The sequence below is a fragment of the Lycorma delicatula genome, chromosome 9, assembly GCF_047948215.1.
Source record: "Lycorma delicatula isolate Av1 chromosome 9, ASM4794821v1, whole genome shotgun sequence".
NCBI lineage: Eukaryota > Metazoa > Arthropoda > Insecta > Hemiptera > Fulgoridae > Lycorma > Lycorma delicatula.
The window spans coordinates 122,346,157-122,362,963 of record NC_134463.1 but is presented as its reverse complement, the minus strand read 5'-3'; the positions used below and the strand labels follow the sequence as shown (position 1 = coordinate 122,362,963).

General features: G+C 26.9%; 1 protein-coding gene across 4 annotated transcripts in view; it reads left to right on the top strand.

Annotated features, from left to right (window-relative positions):
- Nucleotides 1–16,807, top strand: part of LOC142329880 (uncharacterized) — a 66,570-nt gene that overhangs the window by 44,086 nt on the left and 5,677 nt on the right. For 3 of the 4 annotated variants that reach the window (XM_075374771.1, XM_075374773.1, XM_075374770.1), the window contains exons 3-4: nucleotides 8,828–9,098; nucleotides 12,050–13,350. In XM_075374771.1, the coding sequence (XP_075230886.1) occupies nucleotides 8,888–9,098; nucleotides 12,050–13,350 (1,512 nt within the window). In that variant the 5' untranslated portion in view covers nucleotides 8,828–8,887. The remainder of the gene's footprint in view (nucleotides 1–8,827; nucleotides 9,099–12,049; nucleotides 13,351–16,807) is intronic. The other variant, XM_075374774.1, reaches the window with a different exon arrangement.

Below are 16,807 nucleotides of genomic sequence, written 5' to 3'. Positions count from 1 at the left end.
ATTTAGGGTTTTTTTTTTAATAAAGTAATGAATTTATAATAAATATAGCGTGATGTAACATCAAAGTTGTAAAAAGTGGATTAAGTGGATTTAAGTTAATGTTGGGTCATTCCAAGTGGAATCACTTTGTTACAGGACCATTTATTTTTATTTTTTTAAATACTTTTATTTGAGATACAGAAACAAATTACTCGTTTATAGTGGTCTAAAACTTATATAAATGACTATTTATTATATTTGTCACTGTATATTTGATATTCTTGTAGGAATAAGATTTTTTATATAAAAGAAAATTTAATTATAAATATATATATATATATATATATATATATTGCTCTGTAGGTAGAGTTTTTTTTTTTTTATTATGACCGTAAGATATGTATTTACTCATGTTATCTAAGAAAATGGGATAAAATTGTTACTTCAGTTTTTTTTTTTTTTATAGTTATGTAATATTCTTTTGATTAACTGTGGGATTAATTGCACCATTTAGCGATCTGAATCTGTAGTTCTTGCTCCTGAACTACTTTTTGAAAGCATCAGTTTGGGTGAATTAGATAATTGTTAAGACTTAATCCTGGATATAAGAAATTGAGTCTGATCTGTTAACTTGCATTTACAGTGATTGTTCTTGAATTTCTTCTCTTCCTGTACTGTAGATCTTAAAATTTTGTTGGTTTTTTAATCAGAGTTGTGATTTGCTTTTAATTTTATTTTTTTTTTTTTTAATTGCCAAATAATATGTTGTAATATTTTCATCAACAAAACGTTAAGATACTTTCCTAAATAAAATTTAATGTCTTCATTTATCTTAAAATTATTAAATCCATTTCTCCATATATACTCATTTACTTAAAAAAATATCTGATTCCTTAAGCTTTTTTTACTGTAATAATAATAGTGATTTTTTTTTCATTTTCTTTTGATCGTAGAGATTGTATGAATCTGTCTCAAAAATTTTACCAATTTTTTTATGTTTGCGTTGCAATTTTTTATATTAAAAGAAAAAATCCTTTCTGAAGAAACTAAAAATCTATAAATGTACTCTGTTTGAAAAAGCAGAGTAGTAATTTTTTGTTTTTAAATGTGGCTAAAAAATTAAAACATTAAACAAAATATAAATGAGTATTAGCAAAATAATTAAACTTTAAAAATAAAATTAAAAAAAAATTAATCGTATTAGCAGAAAAACACAAAAAAAGGTGAAAACACTTCTGATGATGAGATAAGCACAGCTAAAAGAAACACCATGCATGAAATTTTACAGTGATTGTGCTTCCACTGAATATTAATTTGACTGGTTATAAGTATGGTTTGTGTATATGCTAACTTTATTTTTTGCATCTGTTTAGTATCGAGTAGAGGCTGCATGAGTGAGCTGAAGCTGCCCCATAATGATTGGTCTGTGTGTGTTTGTGTTGAGGAGTATAAAGCGATTTGGCCAAAATAGCCCAGTGTTCTGATCTTATGTAAATATAAATTATAAATTGAGCCATTTTCAATATGGATCACTGGTTTCACTTTTGTTTTAAAGAAATAGATTCAAGAGTTTAACTTGTTCCAAAACAGTTACATCCTCAATATTTATTTCTGTAACATTTATTTACATTCTGAATTTTTAAGGTTAGGTTTTTGAAAATTTCATTTTAACATATTTGTGTCGAGTTTTTCTTGTAGATGTTGAAGTGTCCTCGAAATTAATTTAAAATAGTTTTTTCATTGTTAAGGGAATGGATTATTTATTTGTTCTGTGTGATGATCTGAGAGATGTTCTCTGGAGCAATTAAATTTTTTTTGTGATTATGACATAATGAAAAATATCACCTTTGCTTAGAAAATCAGGTTTTCCCCAGAAAATCGCTTTTTTTCTTTTTTCAAATTGTTTTTTTATTCATCGTTGATTCATCGTTCATGATTTCTTTTCTATTACCTGAAACACGGCTTAATCAATATTTACCTTGAAAAAGATGGTGGGATTAAGTTTAAATACAACAAAAATTGCTTCTGTGATCTAAATACAGGTATGAAAGATTATTAAAAAAAAAACAAAATGGCCATGTAACAGATTAATTCTTTGGTGTTTCTACTGGAATGACATTTATCTGTGAAATGAATTTTAAATATTTTAATAATGATATTAAAGGTTCTCTACATTTACAGACTTAAAAAATCGACATCATCTTTAATTAGAAGATTTGACGCGTGTTTAGAAGAGACTTGATGTGAAGTTTGTATACAAATTTACAGACTTCATTCTCATCATTTACGAAGTAACACAGAGAGGTAACAAATCTCTTTGATAAGGTGCCATCTGTACCACGAAGTGGAAACCATGATGTAGCGGTAAAACAATGGTTATAATTTTATACCTAGGTTTATCTAGGTTTAATGATATGATGCGTCGGGCCCACACCACTTTTATTATCATTCAAATTGGTTCTTTATATTATCATTCAAATTGGATTAAAATTGGTTTTAAATTAATAGTTCTTCATTTATTTTATGCTCAGGAAAGGTGCAACTAAATAGTGTGTTCTCTTAAACAAACTATGCCGTATACGTTGTATTACTTAATTTTGTGTTTCTTCTTATTTTGTTTATTCATTATTTAAAACCAGTATATTATTATTTTTTCAACATTTTAGTAAATTAATTTTGAAAATAAAGTTGTAACCACTGTAAATCGTATAACTGATTTAAAATTCTTACTTTTTAAGTTTACGAAATTGTACTTCATGAAGATCTTTCCAGGACCATTGTCCAATTCCCTCATTTGTGGTTCTAGTGGTTATTTTTTTTATTTTAATCTCTTTTGGAAGTTGTTTTAAGGTCTGTTAATTCATGTTTTTAACAGTATATATATCTGTATCTTTAACATGCAGATTTTTTGTCATTATGTTGCAAATTTTTTATATTTGATTATTCTTTATATCAGTTACTGTATTTAGGTTTGCATTTATAATTTGATGTGGTTAATATGTTTGTTTCTGTATTCCGTTTCTATTGTATAAAGGTCGATTGTTTAGTGTGCGCACACATGTTTATATATATACACACCTTTTATATTATGTTGATTATTATCATTGCGTCTTTATCATTAATGAGGTTGAATAACTTCTTCAATATTGTTTATTGTGGTTTCTAGTTTCATCTGATGTATACCCACAATGTTATAAATTAAATCATTCATCTAAATTTAAATCGTTCATTTCAATGTAGTTATTGCATCGCTGTTACCTAAATCTACTTAATTTTTTAGAAAATGTTGAAAGCGTTAAGAAGTACTACTGATGGTTTTTTTTATGAAACTGTTTAAATTGCTCTTCGAATTGAGATTATTATAATTACAGATGGCGTCTATTTTCTTGTACAATGAAATAGGCTATTGACAATAATGTGTAATTGTTATTATTAACTATAATTTAAATAATGTTTATGTGATCTAAATTTTATTGCTGTTAACATAAGTGTTACTTTATGTAGTGAAGTATGCGTACTCAATCGCCATGGTATCTGTTATGAGGTCTGTGAACCAGAAAATTTGCTACCAAATATCAGCCGTAAAAATTCTTACCATATTTTACATATAATTGTATAATGTGTTTACGGTATGGAAAGAATATATTTATCTTGAGTACTAGTTTTTGTTTTCTATGAATCTTTTGACATCAGAGCATTATGTACTTTTTTTACTTCATGTTTTCATGTTTGAAATTCATTTTGTATTTTCTGTGAAGTGTTCAATTTAGCCACTTAATATGTGGTAGGTAATGGGTGTAGTCATTTAGTAATTAGTCATTTTATGTGCGTGAGCACGTACTGCGCTACAATTCTGTTTGTGGTATTTTTTTTTAATTGGATGTTTACATCAGTAGGTTTTCTTCTTTTTTTTTTAATGTCTTGTTGGTAATTTTTGACAATAGTAGACCTCAATGAAGTTAGTGATTAGTATGAAATTATGGAGTGAATCGTAAATTGAGGTGCACGTTCTTAATCACTGTAGGAGAAAAAAAAAATTTATTATTAATTACATGTTAATTTACAAATACTGCTGATGTGATTGATTTCTGGTGTTATTTGATAATAGTTTTTTGCAAGCTTTTATAAGAAAGAAATTTTTTTTTTTTAAATTAGTTTCAATAAATTTAAAACAAATTTTTTAGCATCTTAAAAGAAAAAATATGATAAAACGCTGTAAATGAGTTGCACTTCTATAATGATGCATTTTATAAATTCCATTACATTTAGCCTTAAGAAAAGTTTACTTGTTTACTTATTCCTTTAAAAAGAAATGTTAAAAATCATTAATTTTATTTTCAAGAAAAATTGGGACTAGTTAATTTTATCTAATTAAACATTTTTATAGCATTTATTTAATGTGTGTGCATTTTTAAAAATGAACTTATGATCACTGAAATTACATTTAAAAAAATCTTAAGTAAACGAACTTTGAAGCTACTGTGTTTTTCTGTTCTTGAGATATAGCAGGTCACTTTTAGTTCATCATTTATACTGAAATATTGGCTTACAGTGGATAATTTCAAACGTATGTTCATGATTTATAAAAAATGTTGATGCGTATTGCAATGACAGTGATTGATGTGAGAGTAAAGTTATATGTAATATATTTACTAAATAATTTTTGTAAAGTGATTGAAGGATTTATTTCTGAAATTATATTGAAAATAAAACTCATGATTTCAAGGTGATACAGGCTTCATAAAGTGAAGTCAAGGTCAACTCAGTAAGGAGTGGGGGATATGATTAGTTCTACTATAGAGTTTGGTTTGATTGTTGAGGCAGTGTTGCATATAGAGCACAAATTTTTAGCTGAATTCCTGAATTCGTTAACATTATTTTTTTTTGTTCAGGAAACATTCCTGTCCATACAAAAATGAATTTCATTAAAAAACTTGAACGTTATGGATCTAAACAAGAATATTTGGTATAGTTATATATAACAAATTAAAACTAAAATTATAACTAACAACTTCCTATTTCAAATTGTTCTGGATGTATTTTTAGCAGTTCTATTTATAAATTCCATTATTATTTTGCTTTTAACTTCAGACACTGATTTATAATCTTTGTTCTTATCAAGTTTTCTTCTTGGTCGAGGTGAAGATTAAAGGAATATAATTTACCTTTTCAATCTTAATTGAAGTCTCTTTCATTTCTTGAAATGGATTTTATTATATTATAGTTTAGAAAAAAATTCAAATCTAAAAAAATGTAACTTGTTTGCTCTTTAGTTGCACCTTTGAACTTTTTGTTTTTATTTATTAAATTTTTTGTTGTATTTTTTTGTGTTGTAATTTCATTTTTTATAAATAAATTATTGTATTTTGTAATTTTTTTTGAATTTGTAACTAGTAGTAAAAAACTTTTGTATTAATTTCGCTTTTCACTATTAAAAGTGTGGGAAAGATGTAATAGTGTATTTATTATATTACATGTAAATATTTTAGTGTTACAGTGATAATACAGTTAGTGATTGTATCAATTAAATATTATTTTCTAATCTATTTTTATTATAATTAGTATTATTTATTATATTGTGTAAGATAATGAAATTACTATTTTTTAACCATTATTTATTATAATATATAATTCTAATGCAGATTGCTAAAGGATGGATCAGAAATTAAATTACAAGGAAAAATTTTATTTGATATTTATTTGTATTTCTTATATTGTAGATTCATACATTTTGTTGTAAAGGCTTTAAAAACAAAGTTGCATTACAAAAAGGGTTAAATAATTGTATGACCTTTAATACAAAACGTTAGTGGAGTTTTTAGTAGATTACATCAATTCATCTTTCAAGAAGTCTAAAAGTTAATTTTGGCTACAAAATTTTCGTGACTGATGTTTCTCTTATTGCTACCTGAAGTATTACTATTTTACAGTACGATCGTTTTATGAACTCATCTGTACACACATGAAAATTAAAAAAAAAATGTCTAGTTTGCATTTTTAATTCCCATTCATCAGGTAAAAGATTTCACTAAATTAAAATGTATTTTTCCTTTCCTGTTTTTATTAGTAAAATTTGTGATCTTTGTTTTCTGTGTAAAAAAATCATGAATAATAACTAATATGTCAAATTATTAAATACTGTGCTCTCGTATTGCATTAATTTTTAGATAAATAATTTAAAAATTGTTTAGTATAAAAAATAAATGCATATTTAAAAATAATCTCATGTAATAAGTTACCTTATTTTTTATATCAAAATGTGTTATTGCCGACCTTGTACTTAAACTTTCTGATCCTAACTTATTTATATTAAATTGATCGATGTTAAAAATCATTTTATTATTTTATTTATGCTAAAAAAAAATGATATTGTATTCTGTAAAAATAAAAATTTGTATTAATAAATTTTTTAAAAGTAAAAATAAATTACAATGTTGCATAATCTGAATTTTGATATTCCTTCCAAAATTTCTTTTCAACTTTTTTTATGTTTTAAATATCTATTAGTAAGTAGGTAATTAAATTTAACGTTTTATCAGAAAAAGTACTAATAAATTGATTTCAGGTTATTTGGTTGATACCATTGAATTTATACTAGTTGTATTTTATCTTAATCAGTGAGTTTGAAGCCTTAATGTAATTCACTTCATAATGTATGAAAATTTATGGGGTCTCACTTAATCCCGTATCAGTTTTCTATTATAATTTACAATTTTATTTGTTTTTCTGAAATTTCTCTTCAAATACAGAAGGAAAGCAAAGTAAATTACTTTATTTTAACCTCGCTCAGATTTTAACTCTTGTAAAATGTGCAACAAATTAAAAATATGGGATGCTGTAGATTGTCTGATAGTTAATTTTTTCTTGCCTTGCCAAATTTATCTGTTTTTAAGCAAAAGTAAGTTAAGTTTTCTCAGTTATTTGCTGTTAAGAGCAGTTTCATTCGGAAATTGTTCCTTTTGGAAGATAAAAAAATTCAATTTGATGTAATTCGTAAGAAAATATGTATGGTAATAAATAAGAGCTGTTTGATGCAGATAAAATTGAAAAGAAGTCTTAAAAAAATATATTACTGTTAACTGCTGTGGAGAGAGAAAGTGTAATAAGGTTACCTTATTGACTGCTATTGCACTTTGGTCAACGTAGAGCAAATCATTTTCTTGTGAGTTACTGTAATTTGTCTATTCTTTGTTGAAATATTTAAAGTATATTTTACTTTTTTATTATTTCATCTGTGGCATAAAAATAATCATTTCCTATTTAAATTAAGTTTAAAATGGTTGACTGCTGGTTAGAAAATTTATACAAGTTTCTTGTGTTTATGTTTAACAATTAAAAAAAAAAAGTAATTCGGAATTAATTAGTTATATTTTTCAGAATTCTTTTTTTGTGTGTTTTGCAAGATCATGTGTACTGTAATTTCCTGAATTCTACATCATTTGGATTAAAGACAAAGATTTGAGCATTTTTTTTTCACAATGTTAAAAATATGTGTGGGCTAACCATGTTCAAATTTGTTAAAAAATATTACAAGGAAAAAAAAATACTACGAGTAGAATTTTTTTTGTAACGGGTTTGATTTAAAGGGTCCTGGGCAATGCAAAGGTAAATTACAACCCCTGATGTATGATTATTGGAGTTATTCTGTTTTTCCAGCAGTGGTTGTGTAGGTGCATGGTACAAGGACCGGACCTCCATGCCCGAGGCCTTGAAGATCCACCGTATGCTTTGTATCTGATAAAGGGGGTTACGTGTGGACAGACTTAAGACTTCAGGACTGTGGTTAGTTTATTGTGCAGTGGCTGCACAAGCCTAATGACTAAAGCAGCAGTCTGGTTAAGACCGATATTCTGATGCCTTTCCTGCTAATGTTAAAATGATAAATTTTAGTTCTTATATTTGATTGGAGTAACAGAAAACTGATAATATGTTATTAGTCTTACTCTTGATTTCTTTGACGTCATGAGATTTATTAAACTTCAAATTCATTGACTGGATATACTACAACTGGTGTTTAATTGTTGTATCGGGTTTTTTTCTTTAAATGAATTATTTAGTTCAGACCAAAACATCTAGTTTTAAATAGTAAAAAAAACTTCGTTAGATCAGTTTATTTTTTGAATTGACTAGTTTTTTTTTACACAAGAAAAACATTTTTTTCATGTTTTGCTATTTTCTTTTTTTCATGTTATGTGAATTTAAACCGTAAGATAATGCTGTCTCAGGAATGGAAAAGCAGATTAAAAATCGAGCATTGATATTTCCTTGTCATAAATTTTCTCATTGTGGCAGTTTTGTAACATATTTAGTTAAAGATTTAATTAATTTTTTTTAGAAAAAAGTATTGAGATTGTGATCTCTTTTGGGGAAAATGACAGAAATTCCAGTTAAAAGTTGTAGGCTCTTGGGTGTAATAATGCTATGCTGATGAGATTTTATTAGAAGCCTTTACTTTCAGCCATAAATTAAGTAACTAGTTTCTGAAGTTTTTCAATTTTTTATTCTTTTGATTTTTAATTAGAAAAATCATTTATATCAAAATTGCACTTTTTTTTTAATCTGTGTTCTATTTTGTTTGGTATTTAATATGTTTAATAATATTATGCACAAAATATCACACTAATCTGGGATTGTAATTTTTCAAAATGTCTGTCTTTTAATAGCATATATATATATATATATATAAAATAAATCAGTTGAAGTTAATTTCTTGACATTCTTTAGAATTTTTGTTTGTTATGACCTTTTATTATCTTTTCTCAGCAATAACTTTTGCTGATCAGTTTTAAATTCTTATGTGGTTAGTTAGTACTCCTAATGGTTTTCTTTTTTTCTTGAATTTTTGTAGTCCCGTGCAAGATGCGGTCTGGCCAAGCAGGAGTCGGCTTTATGTCCTGGCGAGAAACCAATGGCAAAAAAGACAGATTGGGCTTTATCAGCCATCAATCGATCGACTATACCAGATTCATTGACGACGGGAGCTTCAAAGCTAATTCTGAACCAGGAACGCTGGTCGGAGCGCTTCCAGGATCTCAGCGGTTACTGCAACATTGGATCCAAAACAATGGACAACTTGGCTCAGCAATCGGGTGAACAACTTAACACACCAGTTATAACAAGTAAGTTGAACCAGTTGATCTTATTTTAAAAAATTCAATTGTTTTACCGCATCTTGCATGGGCCATGAAAATTTTTTAAATTAGTGCCAATCAAGTTTATATTTTTAATTTTTTTTTGTTCCTATTATGATAGTCATGAAAACAGTTTCAGCACATTTTTCTCTTGCTTTTGTTTTATGGATGTATTTAAATTGTATATTTTTGAAGTTTGTAATCTGGTAATTGATAGGTGTTTTCTATTCAGATAAAGGTTTAGGAAGCAGGTTTTTAGAAATATAATTAATGGAATTTTTTCATGAGGTTTTTCTTTTTCTTAATTATTAAAATGCTTTTTCTTTTTTCTTAACGAGTATACAATCAGATAAATAAATAAGAGTATTGTGATTGTCAAAAAGTTATCCTTTCTTTTTTTTATTGATAGTTTGATTATTTCACTAAGATTCTAAAGTTTTAAAATGTTTGTTAAACGCTTTTGTATAATGTGTATAATCTTTCAAACATTTTTTGTGCAAATAGCTCAAAAAATAGTAATTTGAGTTCCTAATTTTTTTTTTTTGTTGGGGTAGTGTAGCTTAGCATAATTATCACTTTTGCAATTTTTCACACTTTGTTTAGAAAATCATTCTAAGATTGTTTTTTCAGTTTTTCTTCGTAAGAAACCAGCAAGGTCATAAGGATATAATTTTTATCATCACAGGTTCAATTTTAATCTCTGAAAACACTAATAGTTCAGCTACATTACTAATGGTTTTTGTTTCACTTCTAAGTGAAACCCCCCTCCTATATCTATTTTATTTAAAAATGAATAAATTTATCTCATATTCTTTGAATCAACGTGGTACTGTGTACTTACTCCTTAGTAAATATTTAATGACTTAAAATGTAGATTTATATTTAAAAATAAATATATTATGAAGTGATTTTGTTAGAGACTTATGCATAAATATGATGATGGATGTAACCTAATATTCAACTAACTTTTTTGTGGTTGTTATTAAATCAATTTTGAGCAGATCAAAAGGCTAACTTTTTTTTATGTAGTCACTCGTTTCTAATTAAAAGAAAATTAGAATTAGAATTTTTTGGTGAAGTAATTTTTATTTACATTCTATTGTTAATTTTTCTTTATTTATTTTTCCTTTTAGAACTAAATCTTTTATATGTATTTTGTTTATTTCTAAACATTTTGTTAACATTCCTGTCAGTATTAAAACTTAATGTAACAATATCTTAATTAAATATTTCTTCATGTTTTCTATGTTTTATCTTAATATTTTATGGATTTTTTTTTGATAATATGTTACACTAATTTGTGGCATTTTGTGGTGGTGTATTTACCCTGTGTAGAATGATCCAGTCTATGAGCATCCATCCCAGCTGAAATTTTACTGAAATCAAAGTATCTTTACTCAAGATGTTTACAGATAGCCCTTTCTTGATCATTATGTTTTCCATCTGCCAGTATAAATTTTTGCTGTTAATTTGTGCTTCTTGCATATGGACAAGCATCTATATGAAAAAACCTTGTTTTTCAGAAGTAGTCTTGATTCCTTCAGCCTAACATCACTATTAAAAGGTTTTCAGTGATGTTATGCCATCATTAAATTAGGTAATAAATAAGGCGGTGCTACAATTCTGTCTGTTAAATACCATTAACTCTAAGGTTTTTGGCTTTAAAAGCCAAACAGAAATAAAACATGTCAGATTACCAACCAAAAATGTCCAAATCATCTTAAGAATAATAGGATTAAAATGCAGCTTTACTATGGAAAATAGGCTTGATTTAGTTTTTTATTTATTACATTGAGTTGGCATATTTCTGAACATTTGTGCTATCGTAGAAATAAACCCTTGAAACAGAGAATTTTTGTATCAGCTTCTTTGTATGCATCACAAATGTAAATTATAGATTGTGTCAAGTACTAAAAATATCATATATCCATCCTCTGTCTGTTACAAAACTATATGGTATGATGTTCGCTTATGTATAATAAAAAAAACGTTTTTGACAAATTCAGTACATTGTATGAAGTAGGTAAAATTGTAAAATTTATCTGAAATTTATATTTGAAAATTAACTCCATTATTTAGAAGAAAAAAAGAGCAAGTTAATTAGAATCAACAGAAGTAGTTTACACTCAAAACTCTGTGGATTACAGTTTTGATATTTTAATTAGCTTAATGTTAGTTTAAGTAAGGAATGTGAGATAACAATAGGACCATTTATAGTTAAGTTTGTAACCTTAGTTACAGACTATTAACCTTACGGGTAATAATACATACCTTTAGAACAATATATTATAAAATAATAAGCTTGTTTCATCTTATTACTAACTGATTTTATATTCTGGTAATAAAAGACTTGGAAACCACCAATTCAGTACCTGAATTTTCTCCAGAACTTTCTAGTGAAATTTTAGAAAGGAATAATATGCTATGGTAATAGTATTTATGGTTTAAAAATGTAATATTCTGGATCCTTCAGTTCAGGTGAGATCAGATTCTTTAAAATAAAAATTCACATCTTTAATTTTCCACGCTGAATCTGGGAAACATTTCTGTCAACAAAAATCAAACAATGCGTGTTGTTAAACAACAGAAAATCTCAAAAGAAAAAAAAATTAAGAAGTGTTAAGTAGGTTAAGGTCGTTAAAAGTCTCAAGAAAATATTATAAATGATACTGTCATCTAGGAAAGTGACAGTTTTTAATGTGTAATTTGGCTGATGTGTGTTTAGTTGCTAAGTGACTTGTAAATAATTTTCTTATCTTATTTGCAAGCATTTTCTATAACAGAAGTCTCTATATACCGTACTACTGAAAACGCTTTTTCTTGAAACACTTTATTGAAAAACTGATGTCCATTGTTTTATTCATAAATTAATCTTTATTTATAGTTATGTTTAATATTTAAACGTAAATTTATAGTAATTTTCTTTCTTTTTTTTCCAGTAGATGATGGGTTTGACTTTGGTCTCCGCAGTTTAACACAGGAGAGGTTTGATGGTTTCGAAGAATTAGACCCATGGGAAGCTTCACCTCCATTAAATAATAGTAATAATAGTACAAATGATACCGATTGGGAAGAGGTAAATAATTGGTTATTATTAAAATCAAATAACAACATTCAAGAAGAAGATTTATATAATGTTGATATTGATGCCGCCGAAGAGAAACCTCATCCATTAATGAGATTGGATCGAGACATATTACTATCACAATCTCCATCAGATTATAATCAATTATCTTGTTTTGATTCGGTTTCACAATCGTCACACGATAACAAAACAAGCGTTCGGCAAGAACAACTTTTATTTCCAACAGATATGGATAAGAATTTATGTAATAACAATAACAACAGTGATATTATTAATATGAATAATGTTTTAAATAGCAATACCATTAACAATAATAATAATAATAGTAACAATAATAGTAATAATTGCTTCCCAGTAAAGTTACAGCCACTGGAACAACAGCAACAGAATTTAGTGTTAAGACCACCACTGCAAAGAGCATTTAGTAAATCAGATGCTTTTGTAAATGGTAGTTTTATTAAGAACCGCAGAGACCCTGAGACGTTAAGTTCTATATTTAAATCTGAAGAACCTTTTATCGGTGAATGTAGCAAACCGTTATCATCGTGTTCTACAAACGATAATAATACTATATCAACAGTAATGAGTAATAATGATTCATTAAAGGTAGATGCAATAATTATATCACCAGAAGTTATAGCAACCACTTCTACTACTGCAATGTCATCTTCATTGTCTGTAAATAATGCTATTTCGCGATCGAGTACATTAGTAAATAGTTACAATACTACCACCATTACTACTGCTACATCAGCTACAAATATTGTAAATAATAATAAAAATAGTTATAATTCTAGCGATAGTACTACTGAATATATTATACCGGATTCAATCAAGCCTGAACCTATCGACATATCAGATATTGAAGTCGAAACAATTCATGATCGTGGGACTGTTACAGCACCTACTTTCAGAAAATCATTTAAAATACCTTCAAAAAATAGTAACAACAACAATAATAATAATATGAGGAAATCTGGATTAAAGTTGGATATAGATTCTGCTGCAAGATTAGTTACTAGTGCTGCATCATCTGTTGTAACGCCTACAATCAGTATGTCTGCTTGTGATCCAGGAGTTTCATTAAGTACACCTGATGTATTACGTCCTCTACTTAATAGCAATGGCGAATTTAATCTGCTGACCTATATTAATGTAAGTTTTTAGAATAACTTTTTATTTCTATTTTTAATATTATTTTTAGTACTTATTTAATTATGAGTACAGTTAATAAATATATACAGATGTTAACTTTTAACATAAGTGTCTGCCGTAAGACTTTTATTGTCATGTTAATGTGGTTAGTTGCCTTTAATGGAACCCATATTTGTATTTAAACTCTTCCTTGTGAATTATTTTTTCTAAAATGCATCCTCAATGATAATTATATAAATGATGTTCTGCTAGGTCTAATTTTCTTTGCATACATTCAGAAATTAGTTTTATTCCTATTTAGACGTTTACAATTTTTCTTGGTGGAAAGTTGACTTCCATTGAATAAAATTCTTTAATCAAGTTCAAGCCAAATTTCAGCTTTATTAGGCTGTGTTCAATTATAATCAATAACGGACCATTCATAATGGTTTATTTTGTTAATATTTTCCTGGTTAACTTTTGGTTTAATAAAACAAACAAATTAAAAATTATATGGGCCCATTACTGGACCCAGATATAATTCAGTTCTCGTGTTTTTTTTTAATGTGGGATATCTGATTTGTAATATTAGTTTTGCTACTAACCTTGAACTGGCTACTTTATTTAGCCTTGTTGGCTTTTATTAATAAGAAGCTTTTGTTCATTCATTTATCCTTTTTTTAATTTCAGATTAATTATATTAAACTTTGTTATTATAAGGTTATATTTTATACTTGCAGAGTTTGGTTTTTATTACCAAAACTATTAAAAAGAATTTGCATGTTGTATTCTAGAATAGGTGCAATTCCTGACTATAGATAACATTTTATTTGAAGGTAGAGGCTTAGTTTTATAATTTGATATTAATACATTGGAAAATTGATTACTCATCTCCAGGGGAAAAAACATTCTTACACTCGTAGAATGAACAAAGAAGAAAACTTACATCAGATTCCTTTTCTTTTATTTATATGCATGATATATATTGAAAGAATATCTACATAAAGAATAGAATTGTTTATATATATTTTAAACATATTAGTATCAAAGCTGTAGAAAAAGTGGATTTAGGATCGCCAAGTTATGCTAGCCCATTGTTTAATTGTAATAATTTTTTTTTTTTTTTAAAGATATTTTCCTCATTCATTTAATTTTTTCTAATTATGATTTGGTTTGTACTGAATGATCAGAAACTAATATTTATTAATTAAGGAAAAATTACTATGATTTTTAGTCTACTTTATACGCACTTAGATACTGTATGAAGCACAAAGAATTGTTCTTTAAAGGAAGACAATTTATTACAACATATATGAGCAAAGTTTTAATCTTGAAGTCGGAAATTTCAGTTTTTTTATTCCTGATAATCTTAATGAAATTTTTAAAAGTGCTGTTATGCAAGATAATAGGGCTATTATGATAGTGTTATTATGTAATAGAGAAGGGGGTTTCCTATAATTTAGTGAAGTAACATAAAAATGAAGAATGATTCAATGAAAAGTATTTCAGGAATGCATTAGCCAAGTTTTAACAGCTTATATATACTAAGATGTTAATATTTTGCACCAAACTATATACTTTTAAAATTTCCAAACTAAATTTTTTTAATGGTTATTAATTTACCGCATAAGCTCAAAGTTTACTTGGAATACAGGATTAAAATTTGGTAAATAAGGATAAATGATATTGTCTGATCCAGATTCAAACTAAGGCCTTCCAGTTAAAGATTAAAATGCTACTATTCTGGCACAGAATTATTTAAATGAGCGAACACCTCCTTGATTATTTTTATGTTTTCAGGATTGAATGAGGAGCATTCTAACATTGTGTGTTTATCAAATAAAATATTGAACATTCATTGACAGCAGCTATGAATTATGTGCAAGTGAACACATACATTTAACTATTGACTCATTTTTTTCCCTATATTATTCTAGTGCATTGTTATAAATTAATAGAATGTATTAGAATAGGCATGAAGTATTTCTAAGACAGTCATGCCTAAAACTTCAGCAGAAATATCTTTAAAATCTGTATCATTATTCTGTAATATTATTTGTATTATGCTCTAGGTTATTTATTACATGACATTGTGAGGAAGGTTAAAGTCTAGGTCACTTCCAGTTGATATTCAGCTGTTGTGGCATTATTTATGCATAAGGAATGCAGTGGGTAGAGTAGCGTTTGCTTATGTAAACAACATACAGTGGAACCCTTGAATAACAAGCTCGCTTGTAACTAGCAAATTCCGGGATTTGTTTGGTTTTCTATGATAAATTAACTTGCTTGTAGTGAGGTATCGAAGCATCACAAACTTGGTTATAATGAGCATTTTCATTTATTAAAATGCTGTAATTAAAAAAAAAATTAAATAACCAAATTATCTCAACGCAAGGGAAATTCCATTTCTTCATTTATGAAATATACATTTACGATTTATACGTAATGATTGACATTTTATCTTAAGCTTGTTGAGGTTAGGTCTGAAGGGTGAACAAAATGTTAATAGGATTTTTACAGTACAACTTCAATTGCGATATTACACAGGCTAGTAGTTATTTTAATTACTCTGGTTTTTCTGTTTGCAAAATTATTCCAGGAGAAAGTTTTTTCTCGCTAATTCATTGAACGTTAACAGTTTTGGTTAAAAGCAAAACGTATTAGCGTCTAAAAATTGTATTACATCAAAAACTTATTTGTTGTTCTTTTATACAAAGAACATTGATATTTTACTTTAAAACAGGTTCTTAGGTATACAGTATATTTTTTTTATTTCAATAGATAATGATTGTGTAAGAATTTACAGTTACAAGGTGGCAACAGAAGTACACAGAGCACTCTGCTGTAACGAGCATATTTGATAAGCCTCCTGAATCTCGTAACCAAGTTTTACTGTATATATTGTTTTAAATTAAAACAATTTCATTTACAAATTAAAGTAAACATTTTTGGTTGGAGTAAAATAATAAAATTTGTGAACAAGGAAGTGCTTCCAGCATCCTTTTTTGTTACATCAGTAGATAGCGAGAAAATATTTCTTTGAAAAATCCAAGGAAACAAGTAACTAATAAACAAATATAAGTTATTTATGACAAAACTGTAACAGTTTGATATTTCAGTGGTTTTGAGATAGAAATATAAACTAACTATACAATGTATTAATTACTGATGTTTTTTTAAATGTAAACATTAAATAATAATTTTTATTTGCATTAAAATCAGTGTTTAAAAAAAATATTTTCTCCAGTTCCTGCTTATGGTTTAATTATTAATTTAACAAGCTGTTAATAAATTTTAATATTATTTTGTTTATTTATTTTAATAAAAATGTAGTGATGTTCTTTCTTGGTATATAGTAATGAAAAAAGCTGACAACATGCTTGTAGGACTTCCCCGTCACGTGTTTTTTTCTCTGATGCTCAGCTTACACACGCAACTTAACTTAAAAGTATTTATAATTTTATTTAATTATACTTTT